At 27.1% G+C, this 24,028-nt stretch overlaps 2 protein-coding genes across 2 annotated transcripts; both read right to left on the reverse strand.

Annotated features, from left to right (window-relative positions):
- Positions 1-7,418: 7,418 nt before the first annotated feature.
- On the reverse strand, positions 7,419-9,769 carry LOC136079529 (uncharacterized). The gene is made up of 6 exons (XM_065795309.1): positions 9,693-9,769; positions 9,295-9,497; positions 8,860-9,186; positions 8,605-8,763; positions 8,241-8,433; positions 7,419-7,930 (listed from the first exon to the last, which is right to left on the reverse strand). The coding sequence occupies exons 2-6, from the start codon at positions 9,454-9,456 to the stop codon at positions 7,623-7,625; spliced, it is 1,149 nt and encodes a 382-aa protein (XP_065651381.1). The 5' UTR covers positions 9,457-9,497; positions 9,693-9,769; the 3' UTR covers positions 7,419-7,622.
- A 2,958-nt stretch (positions 9,770-12,727) lies between these two features.
- Positions 12,728-15,801, reverse strand: LOC136079137 (uncharacterized). The gene is made up of 5 exons (XM_065794855.1): positions 15,196-15,801; positions 14,808-15,100; positions 14,207-14,416; positions 13,715-13,957; positions 12,728-12,869 (listed from the first exon to the last, which is right to left on the reverse strand). The coding sequence occupies exons 1-5, from the start codon at positions 15,772-15,774 to the stop codon at positions 12,728-12,730; spliced, it is 1,467 nt and encodes a 488-aa protein (XP_065650927.1). The 5' UTR covers positions 15,775-15,801.
- Between the last annotated feature and the right edge of the window lie 8,227 nt (positions 15,802-24,028).

Consider the following 24,028-nt stretch of genomic DNA (forward strand, 5'->3'; position numbering starts at 1 on the left):
GGTTTGGCTTCCCAAAAAGCATAGTTTATGATATTGCAAAGAGGTTTAATGATGATGCAAAGTCTGTAGAACGATAAGAAAAGACTGGTCACAAACCAATCAGGAATAAGGCTTTCATCAGCAGAGTACAGAAGTCGATCAACAAAAACCCCAGCACCTCCATCAGGAAACTGAGCAAAGATATGAATGTGTCTCATTACACCATGAGAGGACTGATCTGTGATGACCTTAGGTACAAGTCCTATGTCCTGAAAGTTAGGCAGATGCTTTCGGCTTTAATGAAGGAGAAGAGAGTAGCTAAGTGTTCCGTTCTTTTAGCATCAATAAAACATGAAGCTGCCAGTAAACTTCGTTTTTTCAGCGATGAGAAAATTTTTACTGTGGATGCCAAAGTGAACAGAAGAAATGACAGATGGTTGGCTCTGGACCCAGAAGATGTCCCAGTGATTGGTCAGACAAAATTTCCAGCTTCTGTCCATGTCTTTATGCCTGTTTCCAGCAAAGGCCATGTCATACCACCACACTTCTTCCTGAAGGGCCAAAATGTCAACAAAGAAGTCTACTTTGACCTTTTGATTAAGGTGGTGAAACCTTGGATGGACAAGTGTTCCAATGTTAGGCCATATGTGTTTCAGCAAGAATCAGCTCCTGCTCATACCTCCAATTTGGTACAGCGTTAGCTTGAAGAGAATCTCCCAATGTTCTGGTCGAAGCACTTTTGGTCTCCAAACTCACCAGATCTCAATCCATTGGACTATTATGTCTGGGGAACTTTGGAACGTGAGACCAATAAATTAAGTCACAACACTGTTGAATCTCTAAAGCGAGCAATTACTACTGCAGCTGCCAACATGTTGGCCGATGAACTGGATTACGCCTGCTCCAGGTTTAGGAAGCGTATCGAGCAAGTCATTGAAGCTAAAGACAGCTGGATTGAGTGAAATGAAAGCTCTTATATGTATACATTACTGTTTAAAATTTCAGAAATATAGCTTTGAAACTAATACTTTTATTGTAGTTTTTATTTTGTGTCAAAAAAGTCTGGATTTCGAGCATCCACCCTGTATATATATATACATACATATATATATATATATATATATATATATATATATATATATATATATATATATATATATATATATATATATAGTATATATATATATATATATATATATATATATATATATATATATACAGAGGTGGCCAAAAAGATCCGACCACGCATTATTTATCTATGTATACTATATGTACATTGTAGTGGAGGCGCTTTCCTCGGAATTTCACCATCACGCTTTGCATACGTGATTGGCTATTTATCAGCCTATAAAAATAGTTGTACCATAGTTATATATACCATTGTATGCGTGGCTGTGAATTACTATTTGCATTTGACTATGGCGACAACATCACCTGGAAAACGTGCTAAATATATAATACAACTTTTGATGGAAGACGAGAAGTCTGAACGTGCAATTGCCGCATGTTTATAAATGCCTAAGACAACTGTTCACGACGTCATTCAGCACATCAAGTCAACAGTCACCAGCGCTGCAGAAAGATCCAGTGGCAGACCGAGATGTACCACATTAAAAACTGACGCTATAATCCGCTGTGCAGCCACGAAGGATTCACTGGCATCATCTTCACAAATTCTCAATGAACTGCCTCCTGATGTGAATGAGAGCTCTCGCACCATTCGGCGACGTCTTGGGAAGATTTCAGTCTTCAATCCTATCGCGTTGCATTAAAACCACGAAAAATCTCAGAAAAATATTCGTGACCGCCACAATTTTTGTAAAGCACATAAAAATTGGACCGTGGCAATGTGGCGACGTGTCGTGTTCTCAGACGAATCGCAGGTGAAACAATTTACAAAGCATAAAGTGAATGTTCGACGGCCACCAAACACACGCTACAATGCCCGTTATGTTGCATCAGCGGTAAAACATTGCCCTGCAATTATGATTTGGGGAGCAATTACTGCCAGAGGTCGAGCGGGAATCCATCTCATGGCGTCAGGTGAAACTATCAAAGCTGTTAATTATATGCTAATAATAAAAAAAATGTTTCTATTTGGCTCAGAACTCGCAACTGTGATATCTTTATGCATAGGGCGCACCATGTCATCAGGCAAAGATCGTCAAGACATGGTTTCAAGAGAATTCCATCAATGCTCTTGCTCCGTGGCCAGGCTCATTAACGGATTTAAACCCGATTGAAAATTGCTGGGTAAAATTAAAAACAGAAATGGCAAAAGCAAACTCGACTTCGGCGACAACTTTGAAGGAGGTTATATTGGAGTAGTGGTCCCAAAAACTAAAGCCTGATTACTGTGACTCTCTTGTTGCCTCTATGCCTCGAACAATAGAAGCTGTCCTCAAAGCCGGAGGAAGACATTTGAGGAACTAGAAACTCTTTTCGGATGTGAAATACTGGTTGGTTTCTTCGAAAGTGTGTCATTGGCTTATTTGAATGTTGTTTGTTGCGTTTAATTCAATCATATTATCATTAAATTGAAGTGGTATTACGTTTTTGTCTAAAAACCTTAGCGGTCAGATCTTTTTGGCCAGCACTGTATATATATATGATTCTATTTTTAATCTCAAAATTAATGTACAAATTTCATCAAAGTTATTTTGGCGCTCAAGAAAAGGGTTAAACAATTAAAAAAAAAAGGATGAAGTTTTTAATTCGCTTTTAATGGTTTCAATGTTAATTACTCGCTTTGCAATACCGATATAAAAGTAAAAATTTGCGAACTTTATGTGAAATTTTAAAAGAAATGACTTTGTAGTGTTTTTACTTATAATAATATATATTAACTAAAGTTTTATTTTATATACCGTAAAATCGCCTAAGTTCGCTCACCAAGTAAGTTCGGTCATTTAAGAACAAATAACAAAAATGCATGCGTATTTCAATTATTATAAACCTTTTTTCTCCAATATTATTATAACAGTATATAAGATTTTATAAGCTTTCAATAAACAGGATTAAAAGAATAAAACCTTGATGATTAAAAGATGGATTAAAAGAAGAAAACCTTTCAATAACATTCAGTTTGTGCACTTTTAATTGCAATGGGCTTCAAATTAAATCTTGAATATTCTAAGTCGTTAATAATTTCTCATAACATTGTTTGCATACTTTTGCATGCGAACACTATCAAAACCTGAAAACTATCTAATAATAAATAAGGTAAGTGTGGGTATTAAGGCCCGGCTGGTAATAAGGCCCACTAATCCAAACTTAGGGAAAAAATAAATTGTGAAACTTTTTTCGACATTAATATATTAGAGTTATCTGGTTTTATCACTGGCAGCAAAAAAAAATCAGCATTTCTTTACATTTTCATTTTTTTAGGTGGGCCTTAATACCCATACTTACCTTATATATAAAAGCTCTCTCTTTATTTATTTTCACCAAGCAAACAAGCACGCACATGGTCGACCATTTGAAGTTATGCTTTCTTTATTCGAAGAAATCTATTTAAAGATATTATATTTTTTTATGAAGATGACCATATTTTGCAATCAAACTAACCAAAAAATTAATAATCAAATATTGCTGAATGAATACAAAAGTCAGTTAAACACAATAAAAGGACTTATAGAAAGCTATAAATGTTGTGCTGAATTTGTTGTACTTGGTGATTTCCAATCTTTTCATAACAGATTGTATGATTTATTAAAAAAACCAAGCTTCGTGAAAAAGAACTACTCAAGGTTTTATCTAATTTTATAGAGTCAAACAAACTAGAACTAGTTGGTGTAACTAAAAGCTCTGGTCACACATAGGCATATCTCTGGTCACACTTACACATATATGCATCTTAAATTACCAAATTTCTCCTACATAGATCACATTGCTCTCCTAAAAAATATATCTTTTATTATTAAATGTCTCCTTTTAAAATTCTCTTTTCTCAAAAAATATTAGCGATCACTTACCAATATCAATATTAATTAAACTACTGGTTTCCAATTTCAAGAAAGTATTGATAAGATATTGGAAAATACCTATATTTCAATTCAAGCCTGGAATGATAGCGATTCTATTTTTTAAACGCTAATTTTGATAACCTGAACTTCACAACTGGGAACTATAAAAATGAGCTCACACAAATATATATTCCCATATAAATTAGTAATAGAACAACATGTTTAACATACTTAATATATATTTAACAAACACAACATATTTATTATTCTAATAGAGCAATTGCAGTCTACTGTGAATTCTTCGCGAGAAAAAATTAATCTATATATTCAAAATACTGGTGGACTCTTTCTTATCACTTTCGAAAATGGAGAGATACCGGGTTTAAAAACTATTTCAACTCTATTACTTATAATCGATACAAAATGGTTTAAAAATATTTCTGCAAAACTGTTATCTCAAAACAATAATCATAGGCAATACGTTTTAACTAAAAAGCTAGAAGAAAAAAAATATATTGCAAATAATTTTGAAAAAATATTAAGTGTGATTGTCTCTAAGAATCAGACAACTTTGAAGAAAAAAATACTAATATATGTCACTAATTCCGTTCTTTTTTACATATATGCTTTGTATAATAGATGTAATGATAAATACAAAATATTTTGGTCTAAATATTTGTCGTTCGGCCATGGCGGTACTTTGAAAATCAGACGAATTTTAGTCAATTTGCTTATTTTGCATTAATTCATATTTTAAGAAGCTATAACTGGAATATTATTAATTTTTTCTTTTTCTTTTTTTTTTTCTTTATTTATTTTATTTGCCGTATAATATTATTTACACTAAGATTTATAATATCATACGGGTAGGACTTCAAGAAGATCGTAATGACTTTATCACGAAGCCCTATATACTATATAAAATAAATATATACCGAAAATATATAATCACTTAGTATATCATAAATTTAATACTCTTCATACTTCAGAAGTGAAACTCAAAATAAAGCATAACAAATCAATATGCAGTATAGTAACTGAAGATTACTATAGTGCATATTGATTTGTTATGCATATTGAGTTTGTTGAAAAAATCCTTTTTTCAACAAAAAATATTCTTGAAAAAATCAAGAATATTTTTTGTTGAAAAAAGGATTTTTTTTAATAGATTGTTTGAAAAAGGAATAGGACAATTCAGATGAAAAAACAAAATTAGGCCGTATTATTTCATTCCAGAGAAAAGGTCAACGATAAGATTTGCAAAATTGAGCTTGTTTATTATTGCAAAAAGATCTTTCTAAAATGCTATTATTACGTAGGTTATATTTGTTTTGGGGTTTAATTTTGTAAAGGTTAACAAAAACGTTCTTTACATTTGCACATAAAACACAAAAAATTAAATATATTTAGTTGATAAACATTTAAGGCGTTCATTTCTTTAAAAAGCGGTTCAGAGTACAAAAAACGATTAAAATTTATTATGCGAGCTGCGTGTTTCTGATGCCGAGAAAGAGATTTAAGCTTAGCTTTATGTGTACTTCCCCATATAATATTTGCATAGTTGATATGAGTGTGAATAAAAGAGTAATATAATTATGTTAATTGCTTTTTGTTTAAAATATCTCTAGATTTGTAGAAGAGAGTGAGGAGAAGTGAGACGCGGGAGAAGTGGGATACCCTATAATTTTATTTCGCAGCAGCGCATAATTACTGTTTTTTAATGTAAACGTATTTCATGTGCTCTCTTTATCCTTTCCCCTCTCTGAGCGCGGTGAAAACCCTTTTTTCTAAAAGTAACCCAAAAAGTACTTTTGCTGACAGTCTAGTAACTCATGTATGTATTTATTTTTGACTGTTGTTGCACCTTTTTTCTATTTTATAGGGAAATGCACTTATCATCAAACATTTAGTACTTAAATTTATATTTTAGCTTTAACTGTGTGGCGGTAATTTTAGTTTTATTTCGTCGTCCCAACATCACGGTCGTTTACAAGCGCTATGTTTAGGCACGCATGCGTTAAAATTTTTAAAAAAGTCTTGAACTTTTAAAATGGCTGCGGCTCTTAACGACATAAAATATTTTATATGACAACCGTTAATTTGTTAACATTTTCTTTGAAATATAATGCTGTACTCTTGTTTTTAACTTATATCAGTATATTAATACATATAATTTCATAATTACATCAATAAAATAGTATTAAAATGGTCTTAGCGCGCTTAAACTTCATCTCTAGTTAGTTACTTTTTAGAGTAAAACACAGATTTGTTTATTTATTTAAATTCGATTTTTTAAAAATCTGACTGTAGGAATTCAAAATTTTTTTTTTTAAACTTAAGATAAATATATTCCATATTAATGATATTTTTTTATTTATTGCTTCAGCTTTTTTTTGGCTTAAAAGTATGCTTTTACTGATAGGACTATGTCCTAATATAATAAAGTTTCATTTTTTATTATTACTTTTAATTTTTCTTACTTATCTTAAAATTAATATTGTATACTTTGTTATCTGACTAATGAGTTATTCCATAATTATCTCCATCTAAATAATAATAATAACAATAATAATAATAATAATAATAAAATATATATATATATATATATATATATACACGCACACACATATAAATATACACACACATATAAATATATATATATATACATAAATATATATATATATTTATATATATAAATTATGTTAGTGTATTCTACAAATAGAGTGCTCAATGTTATTAAAGAACAGAGCAATAATAAATTAGCAAAAATGCTTATATAATTTTTTTCTTCTGTGAAGAAAAAAATTTAATAAGAGTTTTTACTAATTTATATATTTATATATATGTGTGTGTTTTTCTTCTCTTTTAGATGGAAGTAACATGGTTTATTGTATGTACATTTTGTTGTGTTGATAGATACAAAATCAATTGAGATGTTGATTGATTTTTGATTCATTGACACAAATTTGAAAAAATTCTTTGAAATATGAAAAATAAAGAATATGGTATTTAACTTTCTTGGATTACAATCAATTGGATTTGACAATTGAGGATAAAAATACAGTTAATTTTTTGTTATCGGTAAGTTCTTTGAATTACCTTATACTTTTATGGTGTTTATTAGCAATATACAATGGATATAATTATTTGAAAATTTTTTACTATTTTGGATACATAATATTCTCATATTACTCAACTTTTTAGTTTAAGAAATTTTGAATGATTATAAATTTGTTACATTTATTTAAAAACTAACATAACTACCTTGCTTAAATTATTTGTAGCATATTTACATTTAATCCTATTACTTTATATCCTCTTATTAGTAACTATTTTAACAAAATATAATTTTTTTTTATGTTGATAAAAACAAGAATAATACCCATAAGAAATGACAGGTGTCATTTCTTAAAAATATAGCTTTCTGCAATGTAAAAAATTCTTTCTTTATATAAAGTTATAAATAAATACCTCTTTTAAATTATTTATATTTTCTTTTTTCAACTTTTTATATTTGCTATATATACATAAAAATAATTCAAATAAAAAAGTTTTCTGAAATAAATAAAACTTTATTTTTTATATAAAGTCAAAAATAAATATCAATTTTAAATTATTTACATTTTCTTTTTTGACTTTTTTTTATTGACATATAATTTTTAAAATGTAACACAGATATCATTTCCTTTTTCTTTTTTTAATTTTAGGTCTCAGCGCTCTATTTTTAGGATTAGTTTTTAGATGGTGCGATTTAAGGATGCTTTTTAATCGCATTGTTGGTGAAGGAATAGATTGATATATAATCTTTAATTTGTTGAACTCATGATGAATTGATTCACCTCCTTGTTCACCATAGAATCCAAAGCCAGCACCCCATTTTTGTAAGAATGGTATCGCATGATCTTCCATCATGTGCAACTTAGGTGGCACTGAACCCTGAGGCCATTTGGCATGATAAAATTGCATTAAATTATCAACATATGTTTCTGTATACAAAAACACAGTTATCAAATGGTTAAGCAGAAGAAAAAAAATTACATTATATTATGTCTTTATTCTTATTATATAATTTATTGTTTAGGTTTTTGCAATTTAGTTTATAGTTGTCAACTATACCATAAAATTTAAAATATAGCTATTAATTATTACATAATTAGATTTTTACGTTTATGTGAGAAAAATTTAATGCAATACAATAAAACAAGCAGTAAAGAGGCACTACAATGTTAAACAAATACAAAATAATTATTTAAAATAGTAACTATTTTATTTACAAAACTATTACATAAAACATACCTAGTTGTGTTAATTCAATTATTGTCATAGTACTTTTTGAAGAAAATATGCTATAACAATTGGAAAGCTTATTGAAAAGTTGTTTATACTTGCTACTGATTTCAACTGATTTTTCATGAACAGTTGTTCCAGACAATCCATTGTTATAAACAAGAAGCGGAACAGAATTACAAAGCTCTAATATAGATTTTTTCTGAAAATACACAAATGATACATTACTTGGTACTTTCAGCTTATAATTATCACTATTATTTTATCATCAGCACTATCACCGTCATCATCATTATTATTATAATAATTATTAAATATATATTATATATAAAAATATAAAATATTATATGTAAAACATATAGCACGTATTTACTTTTAGCATTTTATGTACATGGTTTCCTATAAAACTTTTCCCATGATATGCTTGTCGCTGTACCTTGAGTTTTTGCAAAATCAACTCAATCTGTTGAATGCATGGTCCCTCACTTTTCTTAAAAATCAGTTCGTTTTCCAAACCATTACACTCTCTAACCTAAAAAAACATGTTTTTTATCCGCATGTCAAAAATAACATAAAACAATCTTATTTTCACAAAGTTATATTTATTAAATTTTATAACAATTTTTACTTTTTCCATTTTTGTTTCGTTTAGCAAATTGAGTTGAGGGATGTAAAGTGACTGAATATTTTCTACACAATCTTCATTATTCAATATGGCTATAGCTACAGTATCATTAACCAGCTGGATTTGGTCATCTAGTTTATCAATGCACCTTTTTAGATTCAAAATTTTTTGTTGTTTTAAAATATAGTCTTGATACGGTTGAGATAAAAGACAATTTTTATTTTTTAATGATGCTGCCATCATAATGTCCACTTCATGGGCTTCTTCCTCAAACATGTTAAAAAACTTGAGATAAACACCAAGAGCAATATGCAGACTTGGTAAAGACACCTAATTATGCAGAGAACAAAATAAATTTATTATTTAAATATAGTCAATGTGATTCTATGGGAAATAACTATGGATTAAATATTAACAAAATGTAAAACAAAAACTAACCTGGTTTAAAGGTATTCTCAGGATAGGCTCTGCTATAACATTATTATAAAACTTGGCCTTTTTCTTAATGCCAGCATCTTTCATAAATCTTTCAAAATCAGCTTGCAGATTTTCCAAGGTACGAGATTCTATGCCTGTTCTTTCTTTTTTGCAAACCTTCATTTCATTTGTGGTTGCGTAACAGAATAAACAACAATGTTTACCTAAAAAACTACCAACTATTAAATACTAATCCTATTTTGGTGAGGTGAATGAACAAAGCAGGATTTAGTGGTCAGACATTATCAGCCTCCTGGGCAGTTCTAAAGACCTACCCAACTTAAGTTTATTTTGTCTTGAAATCCTGTCCTGAAATACATAATTAAAAAAATTAAGATAAAAGTAATGAAACTGCTCACCTGAGGCTCCGGAAATTCCATACAGTGAACAAAGGAATTCATAATCTCCAAAAATAAATACTCTGATACTATTAACACTATAAGAATGTAAACAAACATTAAATATATATATATATATACATATATATATATATATATATATATACATATATATATATATATATATATACATATATATATATATATATATATATATATATATATATATATATATATATATATATATATATATATACATATATATATATTTATATATATATAAATATATATATATATATATATATATATATATATATATATATATATATATATATCTATATATATAATACATATATATATATATACTATATATATATATATATATATATATATATATATATATATATATATATATATATATATATATATATATATATATATATATATATATATATATATATATATATATATATATATATATATATATATATATATATATATATATATATATATATATATATATATATATATATCAGGCCTTGTTAAGAAGGGTTACGCAGCTCGCATTTTGCTTGCGGAAAGGCGATTTGCCTACGCGTTCATCAGTTTTGTGCTACGCAAAAACTCTTTTAAATTATCTTTATTTAAATTTTTTGATTGTCGTTAAATTATCTTTATTTAAATCTTTTGATTGTCGTTAACGTGACGTAACGTAACGTTTATTAGGAAGAAAAAAAGCATTTAACCCCAATTGTAAAGTAATAGATTTTTTGTTAAAGAAACAGTTTGTTTCATAATTTTTTTTGTTGTTGTTAAAAATTAGTTAAAAAAATAAAGTGTTTTAAGTTTTATCTTAAGGAATTAAATATATAAATTCCTTTTAAATATAAAAATTATTTTTAGTCATTGTAGTTTAAAAAATGCACGACTTATTTTGATGTAAATATTTTATTAATAAGATATTTTGTTTATTGTTAATTTAATAACATAAAGTTTTAAAGACGTTCGTCAAAATAAAATTTAGTTCTTATTTAAAAAAAATAATAAAAATGATTTTTTAAATAAGAACTTAGATTTTATTTGTAACTTTTGTTATAGTGAGAAAAAAAAAACTGTATGATTTTTAACGCGTTAATAAAAAAACTTTAATAGACATTTCTCTAATTCGATTGCGCAACTGATTTCTCAGCTTCAAAAAGAGGCCAATAAGGACAAAATTGTAAACAAACTATATTCGTACTAAATAAAAATGTCTTATTTTAACTCTAGCATTATCAGACTAATATTGAAAAAAAGTGGAAGAGGGAAGTATTACTGTATATCATTGTATAGAAATTCATTTTATAATAACAATATCAAAAAAACTGATATCGGTCCGAACCAACAGAAAAAACTCGATGTTCACAAAGCTTGGTGTAACAAAATATGTTAATATAGACGTAAAGAAGGTGCTAATAATTTTGAAATAATGAAACACACTAAAGTGCGGGAGTTTCACTTTAGGCCTTAGGAGATAAAAATTAGTTGCAGTAAAAAATCTTAAAAAAAGAAATGAAGTATTTTAAAAAAGATTTGTAGTAATTTATGAAAACTAAAAGAGCTTGCCTGAAGAATATAAAAGTTTAAAAATAATCAACGACCAATTGAAAAATAATATTTTTTGTTACAAAAAAGACGATAAATGTTTTAGCTCGTTGACTGGCATGAGATAAGAAATTTTTGGCATTTTATTTGAATATTTAAATCCTAGAAATGAACGTGAAAGTATGAAGTATTTTCATCCTGAACATCATTCTAAAGAAAAGTTACCCAAAGAATTGTTTACATATCCTTCATATTTTATATATCTGGTTGCAGGTGAAACATGATTGACCAACTATTCTTGTTATTAACATGGCTTAGACTTTTGAAAAGAGAGCTATAGAAGAGTTGACATTCTGTAATGATAAAGATTTTTAATATCGGATTTGCTTAAGCTTTTTGGTATAACACGTAATGGAAGAAATCAACTATTACACAAAGAAGTTATAGAAAGTCAAACAATAGCAGCTTTACAAATTCATGTAGAATGTGCCATTTTTACTTTATAGATCCTCTTATAAAACTGTAAAAATAAATGAAATGTACTATTTATTATTGAGATAAAATACATTTTTTATAAAAATACTCCAACTTATCTACAACGTCTAAAAAATCACATTTATCAAAATTAATGTTTACAATAATAATTCCACTATAAGTAATTTCATAAACAAACATATCTATAAACAAATATTGATTCAGTCCAAATAAACTCATTGCTATTTGGACTTGTGCATAATAGCCAAATGAGTGAATCTTCTTAAGAAATAGTTTCCTGGCAAATTATATATATATATGCATTATTATATATATATATATATATATATATATACATATATATACATATACATATATATATGTATATATATATATATATATATATATATATATATATATATATATATATATATATATATATATATATATATATATATACATATATATACATATACATATATATATGTATATATATGTATATATAATAATGCATATATATATATAATTTGCCAGGAAACTATTTCTTAAGAAGATTCACTCATTTGGCTATTATGCACAAGTCCAAATAGCAATGAGTTTATTTGGACTGAATCAATATTTGTTTATAGATATGTTTGTTTATGAAATTACTTATAGTGGAATTATTATTGTAAACATTAATTTTGATAAATGTGATTTTTTAGATGTTGTAGATAAGTTGGAGTATTTTTATAAAAAATGTATTTTATCTCAATAATAAATAGTACATTTCATGTATTTTTACAGTTTTATAAGAGGATCTATAAAGTAAAAATGGCACATTCTACATGAATTTGTAAAGCTGCTATTGTTTGACTTTCTATAACTTCTTTGTGTAATAGTTGATTTCTTCCATTACGTGTTATACCAAAAAGCTTAAGCAAATCCGATATTAAAAATCTTTATCATTACAGAATGTCAACTCTTCTATAGCTCTCTTTTCAAAAGTCTAAGCCATGTTAATAACAAGAATAGTTGGTCAACCATGTTTCACCTACAACCAGATATGTAAAATATGAAGGATATGTAAACAATTCTTTGGGTAACTTTTCTTTAGAATGATGTTCAGGATGATAATACTTCATACTTTCACGTTCATTTCTAGGATTTAAATATTCAAATAAAATGCCAAAAATTTCTTATCTCATGCCAGTCAACGAGCTAAAACATTTATCGTCTTTTTTGTAACTAAAAATATTATTTTTCAATTGGTCGTTGATTATTTTTAAACTTTTATATTCTTCAGGCAAGCTCTTTTAGTTTTCATAAATTACTACAAATCTTTTTTAAAATACTTCATTTCTTTTTTTAAGATTTTTTACTGCAACTAATTTTTATCTCCTAAGGCCTAAAGTGAAACTCCCGCACTTTAGTGTGTTTCATTATTTCAAAATTATTAGCACCTTCTTTACGTCTATATTAACATTTTTTTTTTACACCAAGCTTTGTGAACATCGAGTTTTTTCTGTTGGTTCGGACCGATATCAGTTTTTTTGATATTGTTATTATAAAATGAATTTCTATACAATGATATACAGTAATACTTCCCTCTTCCACTTTTTTTCAATATTAGTCTGATAATGCTAGAGTTAAAATAAGACATTTTTATTTAGTACGAATATAGTTTGTTTACAATTTTGTCCTTATTGGCCTCTTTTTGAAGCTGAGAAATCAGTTGCGCAATCGAATTAGAGAAATGTCTATTACAATGCGGTACTTGAAAAGACGCTAGTGACGCAATATTTCAATTTCGCTACGCAGCGTAATCTCGTAACAAGGCCTGATATATATATATATCTAACATGTAAATTTTACAGTATATATATATATATATATATATATATATATATATATATATATATATATATATATATATATATATATATATATATATATATATATATATATCATATCATATATATATACATCATAATTTATTAACATACTTATATTTCATTATTTGTAGTGCTTCTATTTGTTTTTCAAATCTTGCCATGGCTACTTTAATATTAGCTCTGAGGTCTTTTGATTCAAATATGTTAAAAACAATATTATTTTCAGAACTATTTGGATTTATGGTATTAACTATCTGGTAGCTCATCTTGAAACTTCCACCACCATAATCTCCTCCAATTTTGATGTGAATTTCTTTATTTTGAATAAAATTATGATTCACAAGATCATTGCAACTAGAAAAAAAAATGATAATGGACTGAAAAGTTAAGTAATACTAAAAAACTATAAGTTATATATATATATATATATATATATATATATATATATATATATATATATATATATATATATATATATATATATATATATATATATATATATATATATATATATATAATATACATAATATATATATAATATATATATATATATATATATAATATGATTATTTATTATCTTTCTGTAATTCTAAAATATCTTACTTTTCTAACTCTTCTAGATGTCTATATAGATGTTTGGGTAAATCAGAAATATAACCCCAAGGAACTTCCTTAATTTTTAACTTATCTTTCTCATCTTTTTCAAAAAAGAAAGGAGCATTTTCAACAATAACTTCATTGCCTGACCAATTTTCAGCAACTACTCTTTGTGACGCATTTGATGCAGTGCATATATTATAAGTCTTAAGCCACCTGTAAAAACAATATAATATATATATATATATATATATATATATATATATATATATATATATATATATATATATATATATATATATATATATATATATATATAAATTAGTAGAAAATCACTTATCAAACTTTTTTCACACTGTGTATCATCAATTAGACTTATCTATTAAGACACATCAGAAATGAATTCTGATGTGTCTTAATAGATAAGTCTTATTACACTGTGTTTCATCTATTGTCTTAATAGATGAAACACAGTGTAAAAAAAGTTTGATTTTTTTTTTTTTTCAACAACTTGTTGCACCATCAGTAAGTTCATCAGAAAGCTACTTTCCTGATGAACCTTCTGATGGTGAAACAAGTTGTTCAAGGAAAAAATATATATATTTACCTAGACATAATTTTAAGTTTTTCCCATGGTACTCCCATATCAGTTTTCATTGCAACCATCACACTTGCACTTATTTCAGAGTGGTTTAGTCCTGCATTATCTAGTATGGAGTGCCTTGTGTCTTGTGATAATGAATTTAGCAATTTACTTGTTTGATTTGCAACTGCATCGTTTAAATTGCCTGCTAAAGTCTCAAAATGCTTTGCAATATTTGTATTACGCAATCTTAATGTTGATTGTGCTGCCTGAGCACTATTGACATAAGCTTTTGGTGCATGAGTAAAAATCATTGGCTGAAAAGTAGAAATAAAACACAAAAATATTTATTTATAAAAAATAAATTTTCAAATGTTTATCTTTATAAAGACATATCTTTATAAAGACTTACTCGAGGTCCTCCACTTTTAAATTCAATTGTTTTTTGTCCACTTTTTGCCATTTTTTGCTTAATAATATGAAGGGCTGCTTCTTCTAGCTCTTGGGGAATATCACTGTCTTTATTTATTTCAAAGATATCATTTATACTTTTTTTTGAATTACTTGATGAAGTCAGTAATGATGTTGATAACAGTAATTCGTTATGACATAAGCTTTTATGAGTTTTGAATATTTCATACTCTTTTAATGCATTAAATTTTTGCTTGCATAAATTACATACAAGAGTTAACATCTGAAGAAGAGAATTAGTTTTTTTACTGGTCACCATATCATCAATATAAATTTTTTTATTGCACTTTGGGCAGAAAGTCTCATCAATATATTTATTTTTCATTTCTTCCACAAGACATAAAAAACAAAATAAATGTTCACAGCTTTTCAATGTAACAGGCATTTGTGGTATTTTATTACATTTACAACATAAACAGAGCTCTAAAAAAGGATTCAATTCATTTTGTAGTTCTGATATATCAATACCTATGTTTAAATTATGTATAGGTAATATATTTTCTTTTATTGAGTTAAACATTGCAATTGTCCAACATTTTTTGTATTTACAAGATATATTTCTTTTTTTTATGAGTTTAGATTTTTTTGTGAACGTGTGAAAACTGTACCATGCCACACATTTTCAGCCATCTGACACGTGGCACAGTTTATGCTATGTGGTTGCCAGTTAGTATACAGAGATAAAGAAGTTGTTGTTCTTCTTTTGTTTGCATTATTAATAGTGCAATAACACTTGTGGCAAATATTTTTTGGATGAATGTTCTCTATTTCTTCGAATTTAACAAGAAACACTTGCTCTATTATAGTTTTAAGATTATTAGTCAAACTATATTGTCTTTTTCCAATCCATTTTGCACAAGTCTTGCACAAGTAATTTAAATTTTCGTAGTGCAGTTCCATCTAAAGATAAAACAGTAATGAATCAATGAGAGAAAATTAGTTAATAATTATTATATAAACAAATTTAATGTGGGCTAAACTTTAAGAATATGTTTAAAACTTTTAAGAGAACTATTGTAAACAATATTATGTATTGTATTTAATTTATAAAATTAAACTATATTTGAACTAAATCTTGAATTAAATTATAGTTTATATAATAAATAAAATATGGTACATCATATGCATAACACACACACACACACACAAACACCAACACACACATATATTAATACATACAATATGCATATAATGCTTTATGCATATACATTACATATAAATGATACATCATTCGTATATTATACATGCACATCATTTACGTACATATATAAGTGCCTAGTTCGTTTGCGATATTTTTTTGTTTAGTTATATTTTAATAACATCTAAATATAGAAAAACTAAACTAAGATTCTTAGTATAAATTCTTGATTCTGACATAATGACATTTTGAGAGAGTTTGGTGCTTCTTAGTCTAAAAAGCACCCAACTCTCTCAAAACGTCATGCACTCGAGTGCATGACGTTTTGAGAGAGTTCTGAGTAGTTAACTCTGTTAAAATGTTATTAAATGAGTATCTAGAATTTACACCTAAAAAAAGTTGAAGCAACAACCAGAAAAATATCATAATTACAGAAAAGATATATCTAAAATTAAAAAAAAAAATTACGGAAATCCTACAGTCAGAAGTTGAGAAATTGGATTTCAAATAAATAAACAAAATCACTAAATAGCAACAATTAAGCCTGAATGAAAATATAAATTTAAGTAAAAATAAGACTTTCTTTTCCATTTTTTATTGGTTTTATGATACAATTAAGATATAAATTTATTGAATTAGGTCAAAAGTATGGTAAAATCAATCAGTTCTACAAATAACATAGAAAGCAATGGTTGTTATCTAAAATATAGTTCGTAGCTAAGAACCGCAACCATTTTAAAAGCTCAAAATTTTTTTTCTATTAACTGGCGCATGCGTGCCTAAACAGCGCTTTTTCCTAATATATAAACGACCGTGGCATAGGATTGAACCGGGATAAAGAATAAAGTTGCTGTCCCACTTCTCCTTAACAGTTTTGCGTTATTTTATTGCGGAAGTTTCTAGAACATTTTAGCTACGATTTTTTGTTGTTTTCGAAATAAAAGTATTAATACGTTTAATTGAAATATTTAATTTAAGTTTTAGTTCTTATACAGTGGATTTGAAACAAAATTTGGAAAGAGAGGTCTTTATTAAAGATAAATTTGATTTGATTCACCATTATTGTTTGGAACAAATTGATAATTCTTTTTACATCAATAACTTGAAAGCATTTGAAAAGCAAAAGGCATGCATAAAAGTTATTTTAATCTTAAATAAAATCATAATTTCATAATTTCATAATAGTCTGATATAAGATATAGTAATAACAGTGACCTTAATACCATTTCAAATAAATATCTTTTTATCAAATCTAATTTCTTTTAAATTTCAGGTCATGCCCAGAGTTTATAAAAAAAAAAGTAAAACTCCACATGTTTCCGAAAACATTTTGAAAGTTGCTGCAGCCGAAGTGAAAAATGGGATAAACCTTAGAGAGGCAGCATATTCAGCTGAAATTTCTAAGTCTGCACTTCATAGATGTATATAAAAAAAACCTGGAATCCGATTTGTTCATCCAAGATTGATAACTCGTTTATATCCAACCTTGGCAGTACCCACATTAGCTTGCGGTCTTGAAATTTGCTGAAACATTGACGTGATCATGCAAAAACTAAATAAAATTGTAAGGAGTGCATTAAAATTGTTTTTCAACTTTTCGAAACATCGCAAAAACTCTTTGCATTCGTTATTTAAAATCCAAAACGTATCAAAATTTATAGACCAAAATAAATTGAACTTATTCATTCGTTTTTCGGACAACAAATTAACTTATGACATTATTGGATCTTAACTGAGCAATCCTACAGTAAAGCACTTTTTTGTTGATGATTTCCAACATGTGTACCATAGTAATGAAATAAGTTTTGAAATCTTTAGGAACTGAAAAAAAGAAAACCCGCTTTGTTTTTAGTGATAAAATCCCAAAAGATATTGAGAGAACTTTGATATCCTTAATAGAATAATAGTATAAAAAAGTAGAGAGAAACATTTTCAAGCAAACTCATGAAGAAAACATTCCGAGATAATCTCCTTTTCTTCTATTTTTTTTTACGGTATTTCTTTGAAATATGTAAAGATACTTTTTTATATTTTTACCGGGTAAAAAACGTTTACTCTAAATATTTTTACAAAGTAACAGCATAAAAAAAGTATATATACTTTTTTTAGTAGTATATATTTTATAGTAGTATATATTTTTTAGTAGTATATATTTTTTAGTAGTATATATTTTTTAGTAGTATATATTTTTTAGTAGTATACATTTTTTAGTAGTATATATTTTTTAGTAGTATATATATTTTAGTAGTGTATATTTTTTAGTAGTATATACTTTTTAGTAGTATATATTTTTTAGTAGTATATATTTTTTAGTAGTATATATTTTTTAGTAGTATATATTTTTTAGTAGTATATATTTTCACGTAAAAAAAAAAAAAAAAAATCAGACAAATAAAATCAGACAATTTAAAAAACAGATCGGGACTCGAAGAAGATATGGGTGATGCAATACCACATCAATCTTATCATAGAGCCCCTTAAAATTGATCTTTCCAAGGCCTTTGATACAGTTGATCACAGTATTTTACTTTCCAAGCTAAAATATTTCGGCGTAATAGGCTCAACATTTAAGTGGATTCAAAACTACTTGTCTAACAGAAAGCAATTTGTACTACTAGAAAAGTCAGGAGCCCTTGATATTTCGTGTGGAGTTCCTCAGGGTTCAATCCTAGGTCCATTATTATTTTTAATATATATTAACGATATGCATAAAAATATCTACAATTATGTATGCTGACGATACAAATTTATTTTTTAATCATCCTGATGCAAAGACTTTGTTTGAAACTATGAATATTGAACTCAAAAATTTCAACCTCTGGTTCATAGCAAATAAATTTCTACAATTATGTATGCTGACGATACAAATTTATTTTTTAATCATCCTGATGCAAAGACTTTGTTTGAAACTATGAATATTGAACTCAAAAATTTCAACCTCTGGTTCATAGCAAATAAATTTTCCCTAAATTGTAAAAAAACTAGCTTTACTCTATTTCATAAAAAAAAACAATCAATTAATCTTCCGTTAAAGCTGCCTAAACTGTTTATTAATAAAAATCAAATTCAACGTGAAAAATACACAAAATTTTTGGGAGTATATTTGATGAAAATTTGTCATGGAGAAACCATTTGGTCTTCTTGAAACAAAGGTGTCCTCTGTAATAGGTGTTTTGTATAAGTCAAGACCTTTTCTCGATAGTAAATCACGTAATATGCTTTACTTTAGTCTTGTACATAGTCAGCTTTTGTACGCAAATATTGTATGGGCCAGCACCCATAAAACCAAATTGCTAAAATTGCAAAGTCTGCAAAACCATGCATGCAAAGCAATTAATTATTTAAATAGGTTAGTAAACCCGGCCCCAGTAATGAAAAGCATGATGGTTCTAGATATTGAGAAACTTACAGATATTAATTTTTATGTATAAGCATAAAAACAATCTTCTACCAAGCGTTTTTTCAGATAACTTTCTTAAATCATTTTCTGAAAAATATAATCTGCGTTCAAATACCAGGAACGACTATCAACTAGGAAAAATTAAATCACAGCCGTCAAGTTTTCTAATTACAAACCGTGGTCCATCAATATGGAATCGTTTCCAAAATAAAAATATTAAAGACCTAAAAAGCATTTCATTGTTTAAACAACAAACTAAAATGCATCTCCTTAATTCCTGACATATATATTATAGTTTACAGTATTTGTTTTTAATTTTTTTTTTGTAATTTTTCTTTTTATTTATTTTTTGTTTTTTTTCTTCTTCTTATGTGTTTTAATTTTATAAAATTTTTTTATTTTTCTTTAAAAATTAAAGTGTTTTTTTGTTTTTATTTCAATGAGTGACTAAAGGGGCTCTATGAAAAGCTTGTCATGATAAACGCATCATCCTTACCTTCTTTGAGTCCCTGACTGATTATAACAGTATATATATATTATAAATTAAAAAGATTAAAAATGTTTTATATAAAGGTTTTTTATGTTTACGATGTTATTCATTTTATATGAAAAACTGTAATATTGTTTAATCAGCAAAATAAAAGTTAAATAATAAAAAAAAAATAAAAAATAAAAATTAAAAAAAAAAAAAAAAAAATTGTCAAAACGTTATAATAAACTGCAGATAATAGTATGATGTAAAATTTCCAATTTAAATACTCAAAGATTTAAAATATATAAACCAATACATCAATAACTAAAAGGATAAGTGTGCAATTTCTTCCTTTAAAGAATACAAGTAAAACTATTTAGAAAAAACTTATCGGAGTTATAATTAATTTATAATTTAGAGTTATAATTATTCCTCAGAATTAAAAATATATTTAATGATTTTTTTGAAAATAATTCCATATCTTAGATCCTAGAAATGCTATTGAAAACTCTGTATATTTATTTGATTTCTTAGGCAATTAAAAAAAAATTGATTGAATTATTATTAGGAAATACTTTTCATTTATATTTTTTAAACTTATTAATAAAATTAGCTAGAGTTAGATTATTTGTATATTTATACATGAAATTAGGTGTTGATAAATATTTATTTCATAAACATTTATCATTTTCATGTCTCTCATTAAGGGTTTAAGCGTGCTCCCCTTGTTTTTTCCCGTTAATAATTCTACACGCTTGTTTTTGAACACTATGTATTTTTTTAAGTTTTATAGGTTGCGTGCTACCCCATGTAATATTGACATAATTAATAAAACAATGAATTAAAGAGAAGTAAATTAATTTAAGACATAGTATATTAACATAAGGACGAGCTCGTTACATCATACCGACAATTTAAAAACTTTCGATTGTAAATATTTAATATGGGGAAGCCAATATAAATGCTTGTAAATAAGTATTCCTAAGAACTTTATAGAGTCTTCCTGTTTTATTTCTTTGTTATTTAAAAACAGATCTGGTAATTAAAGGGGAAAGTTTAGTTCTTGGAACTTGTTATGAAATAATGTATAGTTTATTTTTTTGACGTTTAATCAGAGTTTATTTACTGTAAACCAGTCATTTATCTTATTTAATTCAAAGTTCATGTCAGCATAAAGTTGCTTGATACTATAGTTGGAAAGAAAGAGATATGTATCATCTGCAAACATATTGGATTTAATTTGACTGATGCATTACTCAAGTTGTTTATATAAACTAAGAATAAGAGAGGGCCTAAAATTGATCCTTGTGATACTCCACACGGGATTTTTAGAATTCATATTGTGTTCTATCAATAAGGTAGCTTTTAATGCAATTGTAGTCCTTATTAATTGCCCCATAATACTTTAACTTTTATAAAAAGATGCAATGATCAACGTGTCAAAAGCTTTAGTTAGATCAATAAATATACCTAAGGTATATTTGTTTTCATTGAAATTTTTATCATTTACTATAATATTTAAAATATCACCTAAAGTTAGATGTCAAAAGTGTAAGCCTTAAATGTCACTTAATCATAAAGTTGAAAACATTGTCCTACAATATGACAAAAAAAAAATCAATCTATTCGAAAAGTATATTACAAAAAAATATAGTTTTTTCTAAAGATAGGAGTCTTGTCGACTCGTAAAGTATTTAGTTTTCTTAAAAAAACAAGTGTTTGCAACATTTCCGAGTTAAAGCTGGTGATAAAGTTCTTTAAGATCAGCTTAGATATTATCAAAAAAAGATGCTTCTTACATATCTAAAACACCACATCATCAGGTAAAAAAGTGTTTTGGAGAAGTTATTATTGACACAATAATGAAAAAATTTTAAAATTTCAAACATTTTTCTATTTTTGTTGATGAAGCCTCTGATAGTTTTAGTAAAGAACAGCTATTTTTTATTATATGGTTTGTCAATTTAAAGTTAAATAGAGTTTATCAGTTTTGTTGCACAATGGTTGCACAATGGTGTTATTAGTTAAGGATTATTTTATATTTACAGAGGGCGTTGATATGACGGTGCTAGAGCAATCGATAATCACGCTAAAGGTTTGTTCTCTTTTTTTTTAAATCTGAATGAAAAAGCTATAAATACTCATTGTAACAGTCATATACTTAATTTAGCTATTTGTGTCTCATGCAAAGTGCAATATGTCAAGTATCTTTTGGTACACATTAATGAGGTAACATACTTTTTCAACTTTTACCTACCAGGCAACAAATGTTAGAGAAGCTGTTAAAAAACAATTAAAACAGTTAAACGCACATGAAGTTAATGTGAACCATTTTCCAAAAAAAAATTTAATTGCACCGCGCAATGCGTCTGCATATAGAAGTTTCAAAACATTAATCAAACTTTAAATGAGATAATAAATTTTTTAATAAAAGTAGTCAACTAAAAAAAAAAATACTCATTTAAAAATTGAATTATAAGTTTTTTTCATAACATTTTAATAAAATAACCACTGTCACAAAATGACTTTTAATTAGAACCTCTTTTCCCGAGAAAAATCTTTAAGGGTATGAGGGTACAAGTGTGTAGAAGTGGGTTAGAGTTAGTTTTAAAATCTTCGTCATCGTCATCATCAACATTATCATCCGTAAAAGAAAAATTAGTTTGAAATTTTTGATTTTATTGCTCTGAATAAATTAGTTACATTTTCTAGTGAAAATATTTGAAACTTGTTTTGACATGATTATTCTATAAATAAGCAGTAAACTTACAACTTAGAAATAACAACAAACAAAAAAGCATTAAACTTCTTTAGAAAATTAAAAAAAATCATATTCTAGCTTATTAAAGACCTAGCAACTTAAAAAAAAGACTACTCATTTTAAATATATTTCTTAAAAGTTGATGTTGAATGGTAATTTCTTACATACCATATGTTATAATACAGTATTCTCTACAAAGAAATTAAAAGGAATGCTTGTTGTTGTAATCAATCAAACAGTTTTGAAGATTCTTAGGGTAGTCCGGATGATTACTGGGCTTTTTAAACTATTGCCAGTGGTAGTTGGAGTCATGATGAAGTGATTCTATTGCTTACTCTGAACAGATGCCCAGTGATCTGTTGTCGTGATCAACAAACTGTGTCACATGAAAAAAGACAGCATGCGCTTTGTGAGTGACACTTGTGTTTAGAAGCTTGAGGAATCCCTGAAATCTTCAATAAGGATGCAATAGTTTTCTTAAATAACCTTTCCAAAGGAAGCATGAACAAATGCATCAAACTTTCTAAATGGGTCTATGAATAGAAATGCTAAAAAGTTTTTCGACAATTCGCTTTTCCGCAAATTGTTTGCGGAATGCTAAAAAAAACTTCAACAATTTGCTTTTCCGCAAATTTCTGTCAGGTCAGGTTATCCTGGTACTCGTAATACGTAACCCAGTACAATCTAGTTCATGCCCAGCTGCCTTGTATGATACGCTTTTTTAGACAAAGGCTGGGAGAAGCTAACTACGACTTAAAACACCCCCTGTCTTGGGGCTCATGGTTGAGTAAAAGCTAGAGATGGTGTCTTAATAAAAATACTCATCTTGGGCAGGTGTTAAACGTATTTGGCAACTGTTTTGTAGAAGGCCTCCAAGGAAAAGATTTAAGGGATAAACAGATTCTATCTGTTAACCAGCCTCGCATCCCTTCTTCATCTATTAGGCTGGCGTAGATGTATTTTTAATACATTGCTTCCAGTTTAGGGAAGTTTTAGGGAAGTG

The sequence above is a fragment of the Hydra vulgaris genome, chromosome 04, assembly GCF_038396675.1.
Source record: "Hydra vulgaris chromosome 04, alternate assembly HydraT2T_AEP".
Lineage (NCBI taxonomy): Eukaryota > Metazoa > Cnidaria > Hydrozoa > Anthoathecata > Hydridae > Hydra > Hydra vulgaris.